The sequence below is a fragment of the Stegostoma tigrinum genome, chromosome 1 (genome assembly GCF_030684315.1).
Source record: "Stegostoma tigrinum isolate sSteTig4 chromosome 1, sSteTig4.hap1, whole genome shotgun sequence".
Taxonomy (NCBI): Eukaryota; Metazoa; Chordata; class Chondrichthyes; order Orectolobiformes; family Stegostomatidae; genus Stegostoma; species Stegostoma tigrinum.
This window is the reverse complement of record NC_081354.1, coordinates 12569235-12591284: the sequence shown is the minus strand read 5'-3', so window position 1 is coordinate 12591284 and position 22050 is coordinate 12569235. Positions and strand designations below refer to the sequence as shown.

The window sequence follows — 22050 nt, the reverse complement described above, 5'->3', positions numbered from 1 at the left end:
CCCTCCGTATTCGAGAGAGTTACGTTCCCAAGAACCCCCAAAAATGAAAAAAATTGCAAGCGTGGAGCTCATTTAAACGTAGATTAAAAACAAGTTAGTTAACGATCACAGATGTTGATTTTTGTTTCAACTTATTTTTTGGTGTGTATAGGCAAATTTACAATTTGTGATTTCGTGTACACAGAGGATTTACTGTAATTGTGCTTTAAGGTTAAAAATAGCAAAAATAATTCAACGTAAAATTTTTTCAATGCATCCCAAACATCCAATCTGCTCTTCCTGAGTCTGACAGTTCATCGTGCAAACAATGAACCTGAAATGCAAAAAACTGTAATAATTAAACACATTTTAAGATTATACACTAACATATAGTGAGATTGAGATTTTCCTGAGCACCAATATTTCATTCTGCAAAGAACAACAGATATAAAATCTTTGTAGCAACATGAAATGGACTGGCAGTGAACAGCAGCTGAATTTTGCAGTCTTCCTGATCTCCTTTCCAATGAAAGTCATAGAACAACCATTCAAAATCTTTTTGGAGACTTACTTTTTGAGTGTCTCACTTTCACTTGGTATGAGATTAGAATTCGGCTGACACATTTAAAGTTGAAATGAAAATGTAAAAAAAAAACACTGGAATATGCTGTCAATTTACTAAAATCTCATTTTATGCTGTAAGTACAGACCAATCTGATTCCCACTGAGTACTAATCATTGGAGACTGGAATGCAAAATCTCAATACATAGTTACATTCTTTGGTCCCAAAAGGATAAGTAGAAGTTAAATGGGAAGCAACACAAACTGAATTTGTACAATTGTCTCATTAGACATTTCCAAATCTACCACGCCAATCTATCATTGCAGCTCATACATGAACAGCTGCGTCAAATTACCTCATATCGAGCCGATACTCTGCATTACCATTTGTTAATACTTTGTCAAGGAAAAATACTTTGATACATTCTTTGCAAAGCATTTCATCAGTTCACCTGTGGGAGGAAATTTTTCAAGGTTCCAAGTTTTCTGTATGAATTTCTAAAATCATGCCCCCACTCAGAGATACAGTGAGCTTCATCCACAGCAACAAGAGTTATACCTAGCAGTAAAAATCAAAGACAAATAAATCAAAGAGAAATAAACAACTGCAGGCAAAATTTAATTGTTAACTTTCAGAAGTGGATAACAAATTAGTTACTGTTCTCATATCTATGCTTTTGTGTGAGGGAAAGGCCAAGTACGCAAATGCTGGAGATCCAAAGTAAAAACAAAATGCTGAAGAAACTCAGCAGGACAGCAACCTCAGTGGCAAGATAAACAGAGTTAACGTTTCGAGTTCAACTGAAGAACAGCTATGGTTTATTGAAAAAATGATCTTGCTCCACAGATTCTGCCAGACCTACAAAGCCTTTCCAGCCCTTTCTGCTTTAAAGTACACGCTTTCCCCGGTTGATAAGATACAGGACTGCTCCCCAGCTATTTCCATTTGAAGTACCCAACAGAAAGTTGACAAAATTGTATTGGGATGGAAGGAAAACATTTGGGGTGTTTGGAGGAAGAACTCAGAAGGACAACCAATTGTAATCCTCTTTCAAAGAGACGGTGTACAGAGTGGGGTAAGTGGCTTCCTTCTGTGCTATCTGATCCTATGATCTCGACACAACATCTTTACTTGGGTACAGCATGCAATTTTTCCATCTGACAATGGATGGGTGGGTGGTTCCAACAACCTACACACACAGGTTAAAAACCTTACATCTCCATTCACTTCCTACTGCTATGTTCCTTTCCATTAATTTTCCACGACATTTTTTGTTCATCTTTATGGAAGTTTCCTAAATAAATTTACCAGAAATCAATATTCCCTCTAGGATGTGGAGCAGTGCATGTACAGCCACTCCAAGATTTGGAGCACAGCACCAGCATCAGCGCATCAACTGCAGCACTGACTTCCAGTTCCAGGAGTTGCTGCTTTGCATGGATCTCAGAGGCTTAAGCAGACAAAGAAAAATTAGAGGGAACACTGGCCACAATACAATTACTCACTCCTGATACTGGCCGCATAGTGGTGATGCATGTTTATTTAAAAATGCATCCAAGAAATGTATCAGCACATTCTACTTTTTTTTCACTGCAATGAAAACCCTACAATCCAACTATCTCTCTGCTTCCTGCACTGCCATTTGTTTTTCTATTTAATTATGAAAAACAACATACAGGTTGTTCTGCTAAACATGTGTTTCTTTAATGCAAATAGGTTGTAATGCGATCGATGAATAGTGGACACTGTTTGGAAAATGCAAACTTTCTGCTGTGCAGTGTAGTGATTTTCCTATAATGCGACTTTCTACAACACAAGGTCACACAAGAACGCAACTAATGCATTTATAGGAGAAATGCCTATACTCACAAAACACGCAAAAATAAGAAGATCCACAATATGAACTATATTATATCTGAACAACGTAACCCAGCAATTCTTTATTTTTGTGCTATATGACATTTTATTCTGAGCTACACCTAAAAGCGCTGTTCACGACAGGCCCATTAGAAAATTCAGCAGCTTAGTGCATCCTAAATGTACACCACAATTTAATGTTGTTAACCTTGTGACCTTTACCCTGTCGCAATAATAGTGTTAAATATTTGCCAACACAGATGCCCAAAATCAAAATTTTGGCATTGAAACATGTTTCAAATAGAGGTAGGTATCAGTTGCTTCTGATGACAGTAATTAACATTATAAATGGAGAAACAACGTATTGTTAAAAGGATTTAATTGAAGTGGCTGAAGTGCAGTACACGTGAACTAAAACAATCATCGGTTCTCCTAAAATTGAAACCTTTCAGTTGAAGTTGTGTACATTGAAAACACACGGAAGGAATTCATTTGTACCCACCAACACTGTCATCAAGTTTCTTGAGTAACGAAACAGATGCTGAACAGAATTCAGGAGTCATGTAAACAACTTTGAAATGACCCCTAAAAGATTAAAACAGAATACAAAGTCATTTTAAAACAATTTTTCCTCCAAACATGCAAAGCTCAAAATACAATTCCTTTTCACATGATTGATTACATGATCTATTCTTTGGTTTATTAGCACATCCACCGAAGTACAGCAAAAAGCTTTGTTTACAAGCAGTACAGTCAGAGCATAGTAAGCAAGGCTGTACAAATCAAAATGACTTATACAGTGATAATGGGACCTGCGGATGCTGGAGAATCCAAGATAACAAAGTGTGGAGCTGGATGAACACAGCAGGCCCAGCAGCATCTCAGGAGCACAAAACCTGACGTTTCGGGCCTAGACCCTTCATCAGGGAGGGGGATGGAGAGAGGGAACTGGAATAAATAGGGAGAGAGAGGGGAGGAGGACCGAAGATGGAGAGAAAAGAAGATAGGTAGAGAGGAGAGTATAGGTGAGGAGGTAGGGAGGGGATAGGTAGTCCAGGGAAGATGGACAGGTCAAGGAGGCGGGATGAGGTGGTAGGTAGGAAGTGGAGGTGCGGCTTGGGGTGGGAGGAGGGGATGGGTGAGAGGAACAGGTTAGGGAAGCAGAGACAGGCTGGGCTGGTTTTGTGATGCAGTGGGGGGAGGAGGGGAAGAAGGGAAGAACTGGGCTGGTTTTGGGATGCAGTGGGGGCAGGGCAGATTTTGAAGCTGGTGAAGTCCACATTGATGCTGTTGGGCTGCAGGGTTCCTAAGCGGAATATGAGTTGCTGTTCCTGCAATCTTCGATGGGCATCACCGTGGCACTGCAGGAGGCCCATGATGGACATGTCGTCTGAGAAATGGGAGGGGGAGTTGAAATGGTTCTCGACTGGGAGGTGCAGTTGTTTGTTGCGAACTGAGCGGAGGTGTTCTGCAAAGCGGTCCCCAAGCCTCCGCTTGGTTTCCCCAATGTAGAGGTAGCCACACCGGGTACAGTGGATACAATATACCACATTGGCAGATGTGCAAGTGAACATCTGCTTGATGTGGAAGGTCATCTTGGGGCCTGGGTTGGGGGTGAGAGAGGTGGTGTGGGGGCAAGTGTAGCACTTCCTGCGGTTGCAGGGGAAGGTGCCGGGTGTGGTGAGGTTGGAGGGGCGTGTGGAGCGTGGAGCGGACAAGGGAGTCACGGAGAGTGGTTGCTCCGGAAAGCAGACAAGGGTGGGGATGGAAAAATGGCTTGGCTGGTGGGGTCGGATTGTAGATGGCGGAAGTGTCAGAGGATGATACGTTGTATCTGGAGGTTGGTGGGGTGGTATGTGAGGACGAGGGGGATCCTCTGGGGGCGGTTGTGGGGCGTGAGGGATGTGTTGCGGGAAATGCGGTCGAGAGCGTTCTCGACCACTGCGGGAGGAAAGTTGCAGTCCTTGAAGAACGTCGACACCTGGGATGTGCCAGAGTGGAATGCCTCATCCTGGGAGCAGATGCGGCAGAGGCAGAGGAATGGGGAATAGGGGATGGAATTTTAACTCCCCCTCCCATTCCTCAGACGACATGTCCATCATGGGCCTCCTGCAGTGCCACAATGATGCCACACGAAGGTTGCAGGAACAACTCATATTCCGCTCGGGAACCCTGCAGCCCAATGGTATCAATGTGGACTTCACAAGCTTCAAAATCTCCGATTCCCCCACTGCATCCCAAAACCAGCCCAGGTCGTTCCCCCGACCCCACTGCATCCCAAAACCAGCCCAACCTGTCCTCCTTCTCACCCATCCCTTCCTCCTACCTCAAGCCGCACCTCCATTTCCTACCTACCACCTCATCCCACCTCCTTGACCTGTCCGTCTTCCCTGGACTGACCTATCCCCTCCCTACCTCCTCACCTATACTCTCCTCTCCACCTATCTTCTTTTCTCTCCATCTTCGGTCTGCCTCCCCCCTCTCCCTATTTATTCCAGTTCCCTCTCCGATGAAGGGTCTAGGCCTGAAACGTCAGCTTTTGTGCTCCGGAGATGCTGCGTGGCCTGCTGTGTTCATCCAGCTCCACACTTTGTTCACTTAGACAGAGGTACAGGTTAAACTGCATAGGGCGCGTGCTAGGGCAGATCACATTAGCAAGATCAATCATTACTTGAGGCTAGAGAGTCCACTCGTCAGTCTAACAACAGCCAGCAATAACCTGCTGAATGCGCTCGAGTGTGTGTTCGGGCTTCTGCGTCTTCTGCCTGAGGTTGTAAAAGATCCTTATTGGGGTGCAATGGATCATTGATGATGTTGGCAGCCTTTCTGCGGCAGTGAGGCATATAAATGGAGTCCATGAATGGAATGTCGGCTCCCGCGATGATCTGGGCTGTGCACACCACGTTCTGTAGTTTATGGTCCTGGGCACAGCAGTTGGTGTACGGGCCATTACGCACCTGGACAGTATGCTTCCTGTAGAAGTTGGTGAGGGTCCTTATGGGCATGCCAAATTTTTTGAACTGCCTGAGGGAGAAGGGACATTGTTGTGCCTTCTGGGCCGTTGCATCTATGTAGGCAATCCAGGACAGGTTGTTGGTTATCATCACTCCTGGAACTTGATGCTCTCCACCTTTTCAAGCCAAGTTCCATCAAGCTTATTTCAATCAACCTACAAAACATTTCTGTAATTTCTACTGGTATTTCATAATTTGGTAATGGAGAAGGATTTTTTTAAGCTTATGATGTGCTTTCCCACCTTAAAGCATTTTTGATGATTTGGCACATTTGAATGCAAGAGTTATTGATGTGTTACAAGTGCATGGTGCTTCCTTGGGGTTTGGTTCTTCATTCATTCCAGTTTCTTTTATCATAATTACAATGTAGTATTTACATAGTGCTAAAACTGAGTATCTCAGCATTTTTTCTACATTCATTTTCTTTCAAAAGAAGCAGTACAGAAACAAGAAGAATTTTGTGTTATGATGTCTATGAATTATGATAAATGCTACAAAAAAAAGAGTGACAGTAGAAGATTCAATAGTTGCATTCAAAATTCAGAAAGGTAAGGTTTCAGGCAATAGATAAAGAGCAGGGAGTGGGGAAAATCTGGAGAGCTCTTTCAACGAGCCAGCAACTGCACAGTGGCGCAAACGGCTTCCCTCTTGTGCTGCAAATTCTCACAATTCTACGTAATGGAATAGGCTAATCTTTCTTGAAAACATTGCACAACACAGTTCTGTTCACACTAATCTTGGGAGTACTGGAACTATTTTAAGTTTGTGAAATAATGGAACTAACAGGCAAGAAACACACACATCATCTGTGCCGGAAAACACATAACTGGAAGAGATTTTATCTTTCTGTTTTAAAGAATAGACACCCCTTATGGGTACCACACACGTACATATACAAATGTACTAGGAACTGTCGGAGTACTTTCAAATTAGGAAATCCGAACATCTTGCTCATTAGAATTAGTGCGACAAGTGCTGGCGCCTTTCTTTGAAGAAAGGAACATTATTGAATATTACACAAATCAAGTTACAAGAAACTGACACAGAACTAACTTTAAAACAATGAGCAACATACACAAAACTGAAGATCTTGCTTAAAAACGGAAAATATAATACTGCAACATAGCACGTCAAATAGAAAAGGTCCACAAAATTTACATTCTGCATCAACTCACCATACCTTTCATATTGACTTATTTACACAAATATTGTTTTAACATCAGAAACTTACACAAACTGGAGAGCATTTTTCAAGCATTTTAGTATCTTGGGAAGTTATATGTCAACTTAAGAATAGAAGATCGGTCTTGACAATGATTTTAAGTTTCTTATAAATGTAGAATAGTCATACACAACATATTTTTTGCTTAAATGTAAAAGGTTAAAGAATTTTTTTGTAGCAAGTCTTTGTTGCAATCTCCACAGAAAATCTAAGGATTAAAGAGAAACTAGCTGGTCTTGTTTTCTCTTCAGTTTAACTTCACAAGGAGCACAGTAGAATTCACTGGCAGCATACTTACTTTGTCAGTTCATGGGAAAGATTTTTTGACTGCGAAGAGCCAAGGAAACAAGCTGCTACATTGGACATGCTACAAAAGAACATCAGATACGGGGATAGTGAGCCATTTTGTTGCACTAATACAAATTATTAATTATCTACATCACATGCAGAAGCAATGACTGTATATGACAAGTGCTGACAACTGGTGCATTTATTATAGCATAGTGTGGCCTCCAAGGCAAGCTGCATGTAAACAATATGACACACTTGTCAAGTGAGAAGCTTCAGCAGCAGTTCAAAGAAGGTTCATTCTACTCATTCCTAGGGTGAAGTGCCTATTTTAGGAAGAAAGATTGAATAGATTTGGCTTATATTCATTTGAGTTTAGAAGAACGCAAGGTGATCTTAATTAAAAAAAAAACTTAAGGGTACTGGACAGGATGAATAGCAGATAATATATCCTCTTGTGGGGAGACTAAAACTGAGGCACATAACTTAATGAGATACGAGCTTTTGTTTCTGTCTACCAGAAGGTCTTAAAAGCACAGAATTCTCTTCTCCAGAAAGTAGTGGAGGCTGGATTCTTAAATTCCTCCCTCCCCCCCCCCCCCCCGCCCCCCCCAACCAAGGTCGAGGTTTGATAGACGAGGGAATCAAGAGCTGTGGAGTGCAGACAAGAAATTGGAACTGAGACCACACTTACACAAACCATAACCTTACTGAATAGTGGGGTAGACTCAGGCAATCAAGTATGACCATGTGACATGAGAGCTAAAGTAAGCCATTCGATCCATCGAGTCTGGATCACCACTCAATGAGATGATCTGATAATTCTCAACTCCACTTTCCTGACTTTTCTCCACAACCCTGGATTCCCTCACAGATTAAAAACTTGTCCATCTCGGCCTTGAATATTCTCAACAGCTCAGCCTCACAGCTTTTTGTGGTAAGGAATTCTACAGCTTCACAACCATCTCCAAGATGGAATTCCACCTCATCTCTCATAAAAAGGAAAATAATGCAGATGTTGAAAATTTTAAACAAAAAAAAAGCTTGAGAAACTCAGCAGGTCTGGCAGCATCTGTAAAGAGACAAGGAGTGTTAATATTTTGAGTCCAGTGTGACTTTTTCAGAACCCTGATATGACTCTGGAGCATTTCAGTTCCCAAAATTGTTAAATCTGTCCCACTAAACAACAAATCAATATAAAATGAAAACAAGTATTATTGATAACAATGGGGCATTAACAAAAAATACACTTTAAACATTTTCAAAATATTTGCTGCTACTTCTATTTGAATTTGAATTAAGCCGTATTGTTTCAATAGGATAAACGAAGTGAGAATTTTATGGTAATCACTTGGAACAGCTTAACATCTAAACTGCTGACTTTCCGACAGGATTGTGATCTGCAGCTAGCAGTGTGGCACAGCAGGAGCAGACTGGGCCCAAAACCCAGGAGGTCAATGGATCAAAACCATTCTCTGCTATTTGATACGTGCAAATTTTGTGTTCGGTAGTAGCCTGTATCTTGCACTTTTGAGGCAGCACGGTGGCTCCGTGGTTAACATTGCTGCCTCACAGCGCCAGGGAGCCGGGTTCAATTCCACCCTAGGGTAACTGTCTATGTGGAGTTTGCACATTCTCCCTGTGTCTGCGTGGGTTTCCTCCAAGTGCTCTGGCTTCCTCTCAGTCCAAAGATGTGCAAGGTAGGTCGATTGGCCATGGTAAATTGCCCATAGTGCCCAGGAAGGTGTAGATTAGGTGAGGTAGGCATGGGAAATTAGGGGAATGTGTCTGGGCTGGGGCGGTATGGACTTGTTGGGCTGAATGTCTGTTTCCACACTGTAGGGATTCTATGGATCTTCTATGATTTGTCTGCTATATTACTGTCAACATCATTACTTCTGAAGGACCAAACAGAAGGATATCCTCATTAAAATTTTGTAAATGTAAACTGCTACTTTGAACATTGTAATGCACAATGGTTTATGCATTCAAAAGGAGTAAATTCCCTCATTATTCTAGATGCAGTTTCTCTATTCAGTCCTGAATCCTGCATCTTTCAGGGTGCACTCCAAAAGATCCATCTAACTGCAATTCCCTCTTCTTATTCATTATCACACAGTTCTTTGGTGACATGACCTGCAAGCACAAGACAGTTGTGTGCTGACACACAGAGCCCTACCACTGTACCACCTGTCTTGAACCCATGACTACATCCTGACATGTCTGACGAGTAAGCTTCCTCCAGAACAGTAACACCATATCAACTGAAGGAAATCTTTTTCACTACCACCCACCTCCCAAAGTTTTGCCCTCAATGAAGGACTATATGCTGTCCCCATTCATTAAGTCCACCACATTGAGTAAAACTTTATTCTACTTGTAAAAATCCCATATTTCATCCATCGCTGACAGTACTGTTGTGGTAGATTACTTTACAAGATAATCTCAGAAGCCTCAAAGTACAGGTCAATGATCGCTTACTAAGTCAACGTTGGGAGAAGTCTACTGCAGAAAAATTCCGAGATAGCACTCCAACACAATGAGGATTCAGGACCAACAAGTTAAACAACAATCATGGTCTCTCAGAAGTTGGAGTGATACCACTGAACCAAACAATTATTGATGCATGTTCAAAAACAAAGTTGCTGCAAAAGCTCAGCAGGCCTGGCAACATCTGTGGAGGAGAAAACAGAGTTAAATGTTTCGGGTCCAGTGACCCTTGCTCAGAACTGGTGGTGGCTGGGAAAACGTCAGCTTATATGCAGAAAATAGGGAGGTGGGTGGGATAGGGTGTAAATGATAGGATAGGGCCCAAAGAGAGAGAAAGACAGTTGGACTACAAAGGAGTTGCTAACAATCAGGGTGAGAGGGTGTGCAGTTGTTAACTGGGACTGTTAGTGGCTAACCACAGGGGCTGTGGTAACAACACCCGGTGTGAGAGGTGGTGGGCTGGGACATGGGACAGTTTAGGCCCTAAAATTATTGAACTCAATATTGTGTCCAGAGGGCAGTAGGGTCCCCAAGCAGAAAATGAGATGTTGTTCCTCCAGCTTGCTTTGGGCTTCACTGGAACACTGTAGCAATTCTCCCTCCCTAAAATCTAAGGGCCCAAACATACCTTCCAAGGGAAGCAACACTTCACCTGCACAACCAAGAACCTCGTCTACAGCATTCGCTGCTCACAACGTGGTCTCCTCTACATTGGGGAAGCGAAGTGTAGACTTGGCGACCACTTCACAGAACATCTATGTACTACTTGCAAAAAAGACCCTGAACTACCCGTTGCCTGCCACTTCAATGCACCACCTTACTCCCTGGCCAACATCTGTGTCACCGGTTTGCTACAGTGTTCCAGTGAAGCCCAACGCAAGCTGGAGGAACAACATCTCATTTTCTGCTTGGGGACCCGACAGCCCTCCAGACTCCATGTTGAGTTCAATAATTTTAGGGCCTAAACTCTCCCACGTCCCAGTTCCCCCACCCCACACACCAGGCCTTGTTATCATATAACTTGTTGTTAGTCACTAACAGTCCCCATTAACAACTACTCACCCTCCCAGCCTGATCGTTAGCAACTCCTTTGTCTGTCCAACTGTCTTTCTCTCTCTCCGGGTTCTATCCGATCGTTTACTCCCCACCCCACTCGCCTCCCTATTTTCTGCATATAAACTGATGTTTTCCCAGCCACCATCAGTTCTGAAGAAGGGTCACTGGACCCGAAACGTTAACTCTGTTTTCTCCGCCAGATGTTGCCAGACCTGCTGAGCCTTTCCAGCAACTTTGTTTTTGTTCCTGATTTACAGCATCCGCAGTTCTTTTGCTTCTCATTCATACATGTTTCTGTTTTGAAGTAATGGATTTGAAACAAATTCTATGAAATAAGTGACCAAATGTGTTCCGTCAAAAAGCACACGACTTGCTGAATTACCAAACATGCTTTGCAAAATCAAGAGTTGAGTCAGTCTGCTTTTAGACAAATCACTGTTTAGACTGCATCTGGAGCACTACATTCAGCTTTTGTCCCAGCAAACAATGCAGTGATTTTGGGAGGGCTTCAAGCAAGCTAGGAGGATGAAAGGAAAATTTTCAGAGTACTTTTTCCTCTCCTTTTTGATACTGGACTTCCAGAAGACTGGAATTCTTCTTCTTCTGGAGTACTACATTGAAAAGCTTTGGAAGTATCTTGCAAAGATGATCTAGCCATCTGGAGCATGGGCCATGTGTGATAGGCCAACCGATGTTGGCCTGTTTATTCTCTTCATACTTTGCAATGTCCTTGGTTTGAGGCCCAATCTGTTACTGGGACAGCTGTAGCAGCACCACAATAGGTGGCAGCAACATGGATTTGGAGGGAGGAGAAGCTGGTCTAAGTTCCTAACAACTACAGTCCTGTTAGGAAGACATGGCTGCAGGCAGCAACAAACTTGGTTGCTGTCTTATGTAGCCAAATAACCAAATTAATTAGTTCAGAAGAGGTCATTGGTACTTTTGGCATTTCCCCTGCAAGGTATCATTTGGCAGAGAAGAAAGGAAAAAGAGATAGAAATAAGGGAAAATACTTAAATAAGCTTACTTCAGTTGCAATACTTGGTCCTCCATCAATGAGATAAGAGGTGAAATTACTATTGTAATCCCTCCTGTGTAAATAGCAGGGAACTGGTAGCATAAACTCTTACCATAACCTGTCCAGTAAAAGAAAGAAACAATTTATCAAATTTTGCCACGCAAGATAAACTGATAGTGATCTGTACTGTGCAGAGACATTGTGAGGAGTTCTGTCTTTGCCTTTAATTGTTAATTATGGCGAAGAGAGTTCTACAATGAGGAGGATGTCCGGCATGTTCCCCAATTCCCTATATTCATGAATTGTGAATGTCAGGAGCGACTTGGGGTCATTCAGCTGCTTGGGGGAGGGGTGTGCGTGTTGTATGCGCATGTGTGATAGAGACAGAGTGCGAGAGCGAGGGGAAAGATGGAGTAAAATTACAAATGAACTAATTTCTATTCTTGCCCAATGTCCACCCATTTTCACTTTCTAGCCATAATAACTGACAAACAACAATATGAATCTGAAAGGAAAGCTTCCACTGCTTAGAGTAGTGGCATTGAGGTCACATTCAAACTTTTCACCACCAACTCTGCTGAAAGCAGATAACTTTCTGAGCTAAACATTGTTGAGCGAATTATGCCATCTTATACCAAAATTAAAATAGAAAAATCAACATTTGAGATGTCAGTATTAGGTGTCAAGTCAGAGAGATGGAAGGAGGAAGTAATTTCAAAAGAGTTCTAACTCCATCTTAATTGTCACAGCTCCCTGTCATAAGATAGCATCTCTGAATGATTTTGCCCCTGTAATAACTCAAAAGATGTCATTTGGCAAACCTTTCCTGTTGTGAGCTAAAGCTAATGTCTGCAATATATAACTTCAATTTGTGTACTAAAATAATTGAAACTTGCACATTGTACTTTGACAGTCCCTCTGCCATATAGTCAATACACAGCAGGTCAGAGGCTGAGTGTTGTACAGCGCATCGTTCAGCACCTGACTATGGTCAGCCTCTCCATCACTTATGAGACACGGCTCAGCTGAGTGAGTGAATACAATCCACTTCTCTGGATGGATGCAGCTATGACAAAGAAGTTTGATACTTCCAGGATCAAGCAGTCAGCTTAACTGACACCCTATTCAAAGGCTTAAGGATCTACTCCTTCCATCGATGGCACATCACGGTTGCACTCAGCAATATCGACAGGATTCATTGCAAAGATCACCAAGGCTTCGCCTGCAACGCCTCTTAAGATTTATGACCTTCACAGTCTGGAAGAACAATGGAAGCAGATACACGGAAGTACCATGACTACTAGGTTCACCCCTTTATAACATATCATCATAAATCAACGATCCTTAATGATGGCCCAGTCAAAATTCTGAAATACCCTGCCAATGAGCAATTTGGAAGATATTTCACAATTAGATATGGTCTATTATCTTCCTAGGGGAGAAATCGATAGATAATAAATAATGGCCTGATCTGTGACGCCAGTGTTTGAAGGGATAACTTAAGATATGTTCTATGCGCTACACTTTAACATAAGGTTCCAAAACTCACCAGTTGCCATAACAACAAGATTATCTCTTCTCTCCTGAAGTACTGAATAGATAACCTTCCATTGAACCCTGTAATTTAAAAACAGAAGTCAAATCAATTGGTGTTGCAAAATGTCATTCAGAACCTTATGGTTGATGGGAGAGTCATCTTTTCAAATACTACAACAGGTTACATTTATCAAACTTCTTTAATATACGACACACTTTACACAGGCACGATCAAAAGAAAACAAATTTATGTTAAGCCAAAGGAAGAAATAAAGATGACCAGAAGCTCAAAGTAATAAATACTAATAAAAGGCTAGAAGGTGGAGAGGAAAAAAGTGAAACAGAGGGATCTAGGGAAATGATATCAATGACCAAAGCCTAAGCAGCTCCAAGTACATTATCAATAGAAAGCAAATAATTTTTTGGGGGTGGGCAGGGGATGTCTAAGAAAAGATGGCAGATGTACAATAAGCCAATATCAGAGAAACAGGCAGTTTGTGAAAGTTGTAGAACTAAAAGAAGAGGGACAGTCATGAAGTGTTTTAAACTAGAGGTTGAAAATTTTAACCTTTGGGAGGTTTGAGAAACTGGGGCCAAAATGTAGATCAGCAAGGACAGGTTTTATGGGTGAACAATATATCAAGCAGAAGAGCTTTGTGTGACCCGAAATGTAGGTACAGTGGAGAAGCCAGCCAGGACAGAATTGGTAGGGCAGGGGGTTTCAGCAGAAGATCTATGTAAAATCGTAGGTGATGCTACTGTAGTAAATGAGGATAAACTTTTAATGATGGAGAAGACAGCCGATACAGAATCACGCATCCCAAAACCAGCCCAGCTCGTCCCCTCCCCTCACGGCATCACAAAACGAGCCCAGCTCATCCCCGCCTCCCTAACTTGTTCTTCCTCTCCCTTATCGCCTCCTCCCACCTCAAGTTGCACCTCCATTTCCCACCAACCAATCTCATCCCGCCTCCTTGACCTGTCCGTCCTCCCCAGACTGACCTATCCCCTCCCCACCTACCTTCTCCTCTGTCTTCGGTCCGCCTCCCACTCTCTCCCTATTTATTCCAGTTCCCTCTCCCCATCCCCCTCTCCGATGAATGGTCTAGGCCCGAAACGTCAGCTTTTGTGCTCCTGAGATGCTGCTTGGCCTGCTGTGTTCATCCAGCTCCACACTTTATCTTGACAGTGGTACATAGCTTTTGGCAGGAGGTGAAAGCAATGGAATCAGTCTTCTTAAAGTTTAACTGAAGTAAAGTGGCTTACTCAGGACTGGATTTCAGGCAAACAGTTTCAGAAAGGAATATCACTGGGCAAGTCAAAAAGGTGGGAGTGAAGAGGCAAAACTATGTATAGTAAGTTTGCAACAATACCCTGCTGTTTGACCTGGACAACAAACTTAACTGGGCTAACTATATAAATGCTGTGGTACAACATGGAAGAGTTTAGGAATTCCATAAAAAGTAACTCACCTTCCAAAGACCCAAAGCCTTTCAACTGTTTATATATACACACAGGAGCGTGTGGAAAGACTCTCCACTTGCTTGATTGAGTGCAGCCCCAAAACTCAAGAAGCCTGAATCCATCCAGGCAAAGAAACCCATTTGACTGGCACCCTGTGTACCACAGATGCAGAATGGCAGCAGTATCATCCATAAAATGCGTTGCAGTAACTCACCAAAATGCCTTTGACTTAACCTTCCCCAAGTTGCAAGCTCAACAGCCTACAAGGACAACAGCAATAGATGCACGGAAGCACCATCACCTGCAAGCTTCCCTGCAAACCACACATTACCCTGACTTGGAACTATAATCAATGGTCCTTCACTGTCACTAGATCTGTACCCTGTAACTTCTTTTCTAATAGCCCTGTGGGTGGATCCACCCCACGGTGAACCGCAGAAGTTCATCATCTTCTCAATATGATTAAAAATGGACAACAAACATTGGCCTAGCCAGCAACATCTGATCCCCCGCTCTAAAAATTAAATACACTAACTATTTCTGCAAATAAGGCAGTGAAGAGAAAACACGAAGGCGACGAAGACAAGGTTTAACAGATTCTTGATGAACTTTAGAAATACCACGTTGGAACAGAAAATTAAGTTATTACTATGGATTTTCTGGCTTCTGGTTATGATCAGATAACTAAGTGAAAGCGAGGATAATTCCAGTCAGCTGAAAATTTGAGTAATGGCACTGAATGGGACTGATGTGGTCAACTATTCAAAGCCGACAGAAAAGGAGAAAGTAGAGAACGGGTAATTCACCAAATAACATTGATTGACTGCAACAAAGACTGTTTCAAGTGCTAAAGCAGGATGAAAACCTAAATGCAGTGATAATGAAAGCATCCTTGATAGACTTCTAAAGAGATTCTGAAAGGAATGAGTGAGTCAGAAAGAATCTGGAACAAGTTAGCATAAAATGCACATCCTTACAAGCTGGAATAAAAAAAAGATTTGACTTGAAGCATTTCTTTGACTCGGCGTGTCATTGGTACTATAACAAGAAGCAAAAACGTGGAGTGGGGACCACTAGTCAAAAGGTCTGAAAGTCAGGTTGGAGATTGGACATAAGCCTAGAATGATCTCAGATGCTTCCTTTGTCAAGTATGATGGTAACAGAGTTAAAATGGCTGAGAACAGTATCTTGAGAAAGACAACTATTTAAAATACCAGCTGACATGAGCACCAAGGAAGCAAGTAGCGCAGTCAGCAATTTAGGGGGCACAGGGTGATAGGCAAGGTGGTAGGATTCCTGCTTAAAATGAGCTTAGGATAGTGAAAGAGGCAGGTGATAAACTAGAAAATGCATCAGTTTAGAACATGGCTTTGGGGAGGGAAATAGCACAACAGCTGAATGGACGCTAATCGCCCAAATCCTAATGCAAAAGAATCTATGACCTCCTTTTACTTGTAGCAAGGATGGAGAATTGAAAGGGAAAGCTTTGAAGTGACAGTCGATAACGACCAAAAGCAACTAGGCAACACTGACAGAGGAGAAAACTGAAAGACCAAAGTATGTATATTTTATGCTATTAATTCAAAAGTAATGACACAAATGCTTTGTAAAAACAAAACATACGGTTTAAAATTAGAATGTCCAAAATATGTCTTCAGGCACTTGATCTGTTTTGTATTTGGTTCAGGTATTGAAGCATCTAGTTCAAAAACAATGATAGAGATAGGCTTAAAAGAGCAACAGACCTCGAAATATTTTAATTACCAGTACAGTGCAAATTTATGACAAAATGCATATAATGAAAATTACTCAACCAGATTCATTCTAATGATGAGCAGAAAAATGGATACTGTCATGCTAAACTGACAATATAAGAGCATATCACATGTTGGATAATTTCTATTACAAAAACAGCTTTAGAAATTATGCAAATTCAACCACTTATTTCCAAACATCTTTCAAAGCCAAATTTACCCCATTTGTCCTCCTCTTCCTTGATGTTTTCATCTTCTTCATCCTCCACCCCACAAAATTCCTCCAATCCATCAACTTTGCCAGGTAAATTTTTGAGAAATGCTTTAGTCTCCAATTCAGAGCTGCTGTCCAAATTTTGCAGTGCCTGAAAGAGCAAATGAGGGGGAAAATAAACAAAAAAAAAAGCAAATTTCATTCATTTAAAGGCTTCTTTTTACATAGAGACATGTACCCGTTGATATTCTCACTTCAAATATCACGATCAAAATAACTAACTGGTATTGAGCAGCACTTGCTGAACAATCCTGAGTGTATTAGCAGCCACACAAATGATCAATTTAAGGTAATCAGCTGAGTTCAAAACAAGACTCATTTACACTTAATAGTAGCAACATACATACATACATAAACATGGATCCGTTCTCTAAAAGCAAGAGGATTATGTTCAAGTCTTGTCTTTTCCGAATCAGCAAGGAGCTTGGACAATGCTTCAGCAATGGGCAGCATGCCAACCCATCAGCACCCAATTCTCCTACAAATTGAACTTCGGCATCCTCACATTTCCCCTCAGGAATGCAAGCTTTTGTTAAATCTCTTTTCAACAATAACTTAAGACAGCTCATTGCTACTTTGATCATCTCAAATATGTAGTTTTTTTTAAAAATGGGGTGTCTGATCTGTTAGCTTATATTGAACGTCATGGTGTAGGAGGCAAGTAATAAGAATCAAGACATCTATAAAGGCCTTATCTTTCTAATTTTATAGATTTTAGACCATGGACTGAAATGGAAAAAAGGCCTATTTTAAAAACCATGAACTGTGGAAGGGATGGTTGCACTTTTCAGAAGCAAGCTACCAGCACTATTTGTAAGGGATTTTTGTTCAACCAGCTGAGGAAGATTAGTTGCAGACAATTAGCGCCAGTCTACAGGATTCGGGCAGCAACTCGTAGCTGACTGGTTTGTGGAGTGGTGACTGGTTGTTAATAATTAAGGCCCCGCTTCCTGCAGCAACTGTGTGAATGGCTATCAGGTAGCTTCTGAGTGTGAACAAGAGAGCCAGAAGCCTTTGGCGGAGGAGGTGGTATCCTTTTCTCTGTAGTTTTAAAAAAACCTAAAAGCATGAAGCCAATTTGCTTTTCTTCACCAGTTGCTGTAAACTGTGGCTTTTAACTAACAAAATCAGTTGGAGGCCTCCTGCAAGCAAGTAGAAAACATTTTGGGTAGAGGAAGGTGGATGAATTGCAAATCCTGACAAGTAAAAGGATCATCCCTGTGGACAGACGCCATTGAACTGCCTTCAAAGTTTTCCCTCTGGTCATAACACCAACTTGCTTCATTTACATTTGTCTCTATGTAGGAGTTTGTAAGGGATTGATGTTTTAAATTAGTAGAGTTAAATATCAATAATTCTTACTCATTTACCTATAGCTAGAACCTAGTTAGTGTTAACAAGTGGCAATTCTTATTAAAACCGATCTATCCATTTTATTAACTTGGGTCTAAAAATAAGAAAATTAGGAATTGTCTTTACTTTGATAGAAGTATTACCATTTGTGATGCCTCCAGAAATAAGATGGCCTGATTTCTAGCACACTACCTCAGCAGGGGTTGACACATTCAAAATATGGCTAATCTGAAAATATTTGTATTATGAATTTTTAAGAAGGTTCATATATATTTAGTTTTTGAAAGATATCAAAGCAAGAACAGCACTTGGATTTACAGAAAAACAACACATTATGGAAGATCCAAAGCTTTAGAAAGAACACAAATGTTTCACATATAATAAATTGCTTTCAAGGGGATTACCATTGCTTTTCAGATGAAAAGGGCAACTGCTAGTCTTACGTTGATTAATGAATAATTCACAAGGACAAAAGAATTCCTGTTTTCTTCATCTGTACTCTTCACCTTCTGCCATTTTATACTGTTGTTATTGCCATTTTAATGCATCTTAATATCACACCCTCAAAATTGTTACCCTACAGTTTGTGAACCTCTCTAAAAATTTCCTTGCTGATTTGTTCTGCTAGATTTTTCCCACGAGTTGATGGCCACAGAACACTAGTGTAATGGCAACTCTAATGTTTCTTAGTTCTAACGAAATAGATTGTGCCCTTAACCTTTTGAGGATATCCACTCTCTCCAATATTGCAATATACTCTGATCAATATAGCTACTCTTCCAATTTCTTTTATTCCTTACCTTTCCTGAACACCTATCCAGGGATATTTAGTACTCAACCCAGCTGTTTGTTAAGCCAGCTCTCTGCTACCACCATGAGGTCAGACTCTCATGAGGGTTTTTTGCACCTGCACCTCACAAACCTCATCTACCCTGATCTGTACTTTACATGTTCAAAAAATTGAATTAGATTTTGCTGTATTTCTCCTTCATCTAAACCCATTTAATACTGAACTATTTCAGTCACTGTGCAATTACTTTCTCCAAATCCTTTATGCATTTTGTCTATTCTTCCAAATACTACATCCTGGTTCCCATTCCCTCCAAATCAGTATAAACTTTCTTTGATAGTATTAGCAAACTGCTCTATGAAAACATTGGTACTTGTCTGGCTGAGGTGCACCTGGTCTGAGTACAGATTCTCCGTCCAAAGATATGCTCTGGCATGAATACAATACGCTAATGGCCATCCTTCTGTTCTGTAAGTTTCCTGAAAGTCCTATTCACAAACTTCTTCACCTTGCCCATGAAGAAAAGGAACTACCTACTCTGCAAGAAGACTTCAGTCAGTATCCTTTCTTCAGAAGCAACTGCCAAATGGTTTTCCAGTGATCCATCTGTGCCAGTGGAACGGGTGAAACCGGCTAATTCAAAGTTTCCACATTCTGGTGGGAATCCCTCATCATATCCAAGAGTACGGTACATGGGAAAATTTGGCTGCCAGTCTAGCTGTAATCCCGCTGCAAAGACACCCAAGGGAAAAATCACTTCCACACTGCAGCTCTGTTTTTATGTATAACTTTTACTGGGCTGCCATCTAGTGGAAATCTGTAAATGAGCTGTCAGGAATTCAGCTCTGAATTGTGATGCTTTTACTCAAAACACCCATTCTCCAGTGCACAGAAAATACTGAGGGATCTTCAACTGTAGCTAGTAATTAGTGTGTTACACATGTTGTAAACCATTGATACATTACTGTTGTTCAATAGTCAGGAAACAAAAACACTTTACGACACTTTTGATGCTGAAAAACTAGATGTCTAGAAGAAACATTAAAGCTGTTCCAGGTTTGTGGATTCGTTTAAACATGGCAGACAAGACAGTATCTTAAGTTTGTTTGCTGAGGCTATACTAGCACAGAAGCACTATTAATGTAATGCTGCAAACTGTTATGATCCCAGCTTATGGTATACTGAACAACTCAGATTCACAAGTGAAACCTCGCTGGCAAGATCATACATTTAACTTTTCCAGTTGGTTACTGTAGTGCCTAGTCACTAAATAAATTCACATTGTTCCGAGAACATTGTCAGCCCAAATAACAAAACTCATACGCAAAATAGAAAGTTTTGAGAAGACAACAAATAAAACGAACATCATCTACAAAATACCTTGCAAGAACTGTGACAAACACTACATTGGACAAACTGGCAGAAAGCTAGCCACCAGGATACATGAACATCAACTAGCCACAAAACGACATGACCCACTATCACTCGTATCCTTACGTACAGATGAGGAAGGACACCACTTTCATTGGGACAACACATCCATCCTAGGACAAGCCAAGCAGAGACACGCACGAGAATTCCTAGAAGCATGGCATTCCAACCGGAACTCCATCAACAAACACATTGATTTGGAGCCCATCTACCATCCCCTGAGAAAAAGAACAGGAAATGACATCACCAACCCAAGGAAACCTAACCAGATAAACAGAAAGCGGGACATAACACCAGCACTTCGTCGGAGGCTCACTGATGACGTTACCTAGAATGGTGACGAAACATCTGAAAACTAACCTTCCAGCTCAGCGAGCAAACTCACATCCAGCAAAATAGAAAGTTTCAATCAGTACGTCTTTCCCCCTGCCCCCAAACCCATTCTAAACACCACTGAGTACTTTGCATATTAGTATCCCTACAGTGTGGAAACAGGCCCTTCAGCCCAACAAGTCCACAGCGATCCTCAGAACATCCCACCAAGACCCATCTCCCTGTAATCCACCTAATCTACACCTCTCTGAACGGTATGGGCAATTTTGCATGGCCAATCCACGTGTCTGTGTCTGTGTCACAAACAGAAAAACAAATGTGTGTGTGTTTATGATAAGATCTTGCGAAACTAAGCTTCAACATTTTTCCCAGCAATATCCTTTACAAACATACAAGTCCACTGAAGCATGATTCCAACCTAAACTTCTTATTTAGCTGACTTTTTTCAAATTCAGATGGTCTAAGCCATTTTTCAGTTCAGACAACTCGAAAATTTCTACACCAACTCTCACAGCTTGGAGACTGCACAAACTAAACCATTCCAGTCTGGAAATTTCTACACTACCAACAGATTGTCATTCCGCTGGATTGAAACTACTCTTCTGAACTGAAGCCTAACGTTACTAGAGGCCCCAGTTTATTTTCTCAGTAGGTCATAAACATTAACAACTCAGGCACCTTGCTGGACACTTAAGTCACATATCTTATTGGAAATAGTGCCTTCGATTCACTGCCCTCTTGTTGACCTCTCAAAAAAAAACAAAGTAACTTTCAAAAAAACTGAAACCATGCACTTATTTTTACCTCTACTTTAAAATAACAGTGGTAATTATATTATAAACCTTTATCACAGAACAGGAAGTACATAAGACTGTTCACAAATTGTAAAAGCTTAAAAGCAGGAGCATAGAGATAGGAAGAACTGCCGATGCTGGAGTCAGAAATAAACAGTGTAAGCTGGAGGAACACAGCTAGCCAGGCAGCGTCAGAGGAGCAGTGAAGCTAATGTTTCGGGTCAGGACCCTTCTTCAGGAAAACTTCTTCATTTTCTGAAGGGCCCTGACCCAAAACGTCAGTTTTCCAGCTCCTCTAATGCTGCTTGGCCTGCTGTGTTCTTCCAGCTCCACACTGCTAAGTAGGAGCATAGTTAGCTTTGTGCTCTTCACATTCTCTGCACAGTTAGTTCTTTTGAGCAGGTAAATAACTGGAGTTGCATTTGAAGGAGGCTTCAAGAACATGCATTAAAATGTTTGCTTCATTCACAAACATTCAGGCACTCCACAAATAATGCCAAAATCCGGAAACTCCCTTCCCCCTCAGAACTACAGTTGCACCTACGTCACATATACTGCAGCAATTCACAACAGCAGCTTCTCAAGGGCAATTCAGGATGGGCAACAAAACTGCTAATCTCCGCAGCAGCTCCCACATCTCATGAACGATTTAAAAGAACTCAGGTGAAGGGACAAATAGCCCGTCTTGCAGCACACTTCCAGAACTTTCTCATGTGTTATTATAACTCAGCTGATCACGCATGTTTCCTCGTATTTTATTGAGGGCAGGATACATTTTCCAGATGTAGCCGTAAAGGTGTGTGTGCGCGCGCGCGCGCGCGCGTGAACAGAACT

At 41.5% G+C, this 22050-nt stretch overlaps 1 protein-coding gene across 7 annotated transcripts in view; it reads right to left on the bottom strand.

Annotated features, from left to right (window-relative positions):
* wrn (WRN RecQ like helicase) overlaps nucleotides 1–22050 on the bottom strand; it is a 110938-nt gene that overhangs the window by 63516 nt on the left and 25372 nt on the right. For all 7 annotated transcript variants that reach the window (XM_048560679.2, XM_048560851.2, XM_048560764.2 and 4 more), the window contains 7 exons: nucleotides 16462–16606; nucleotides 16111–16186; nucleotides 13037–13104; nucleotides 11497–11605; nucleotides 6934–7002; nucleotides 2902–2984; nucleotides 994–1100 (listed from right to left, as the gene is read on the bottom strand). In XM_048560679.2, the coding sequence (XP_048416636.1) occupies nucleotides 994–1100; nucleotides 2902–2984; nucleotides 6934–7002; nucleotides 11497–11605; nucleotides 13037–13104; nucleotides 16111–16186; nucleotides 16462–16606 (657 nt within the window). The remainder of the gene's footprint in view (nucleotides 1–993; nucleotides 1101–2901; nucleotides 2985–6933; nucleotides 7003–11496; nucleotides 11606–13036; nucleotides 13105–16110; nucleotides 16187–16461; nucleotides 16607–22050) is intronic.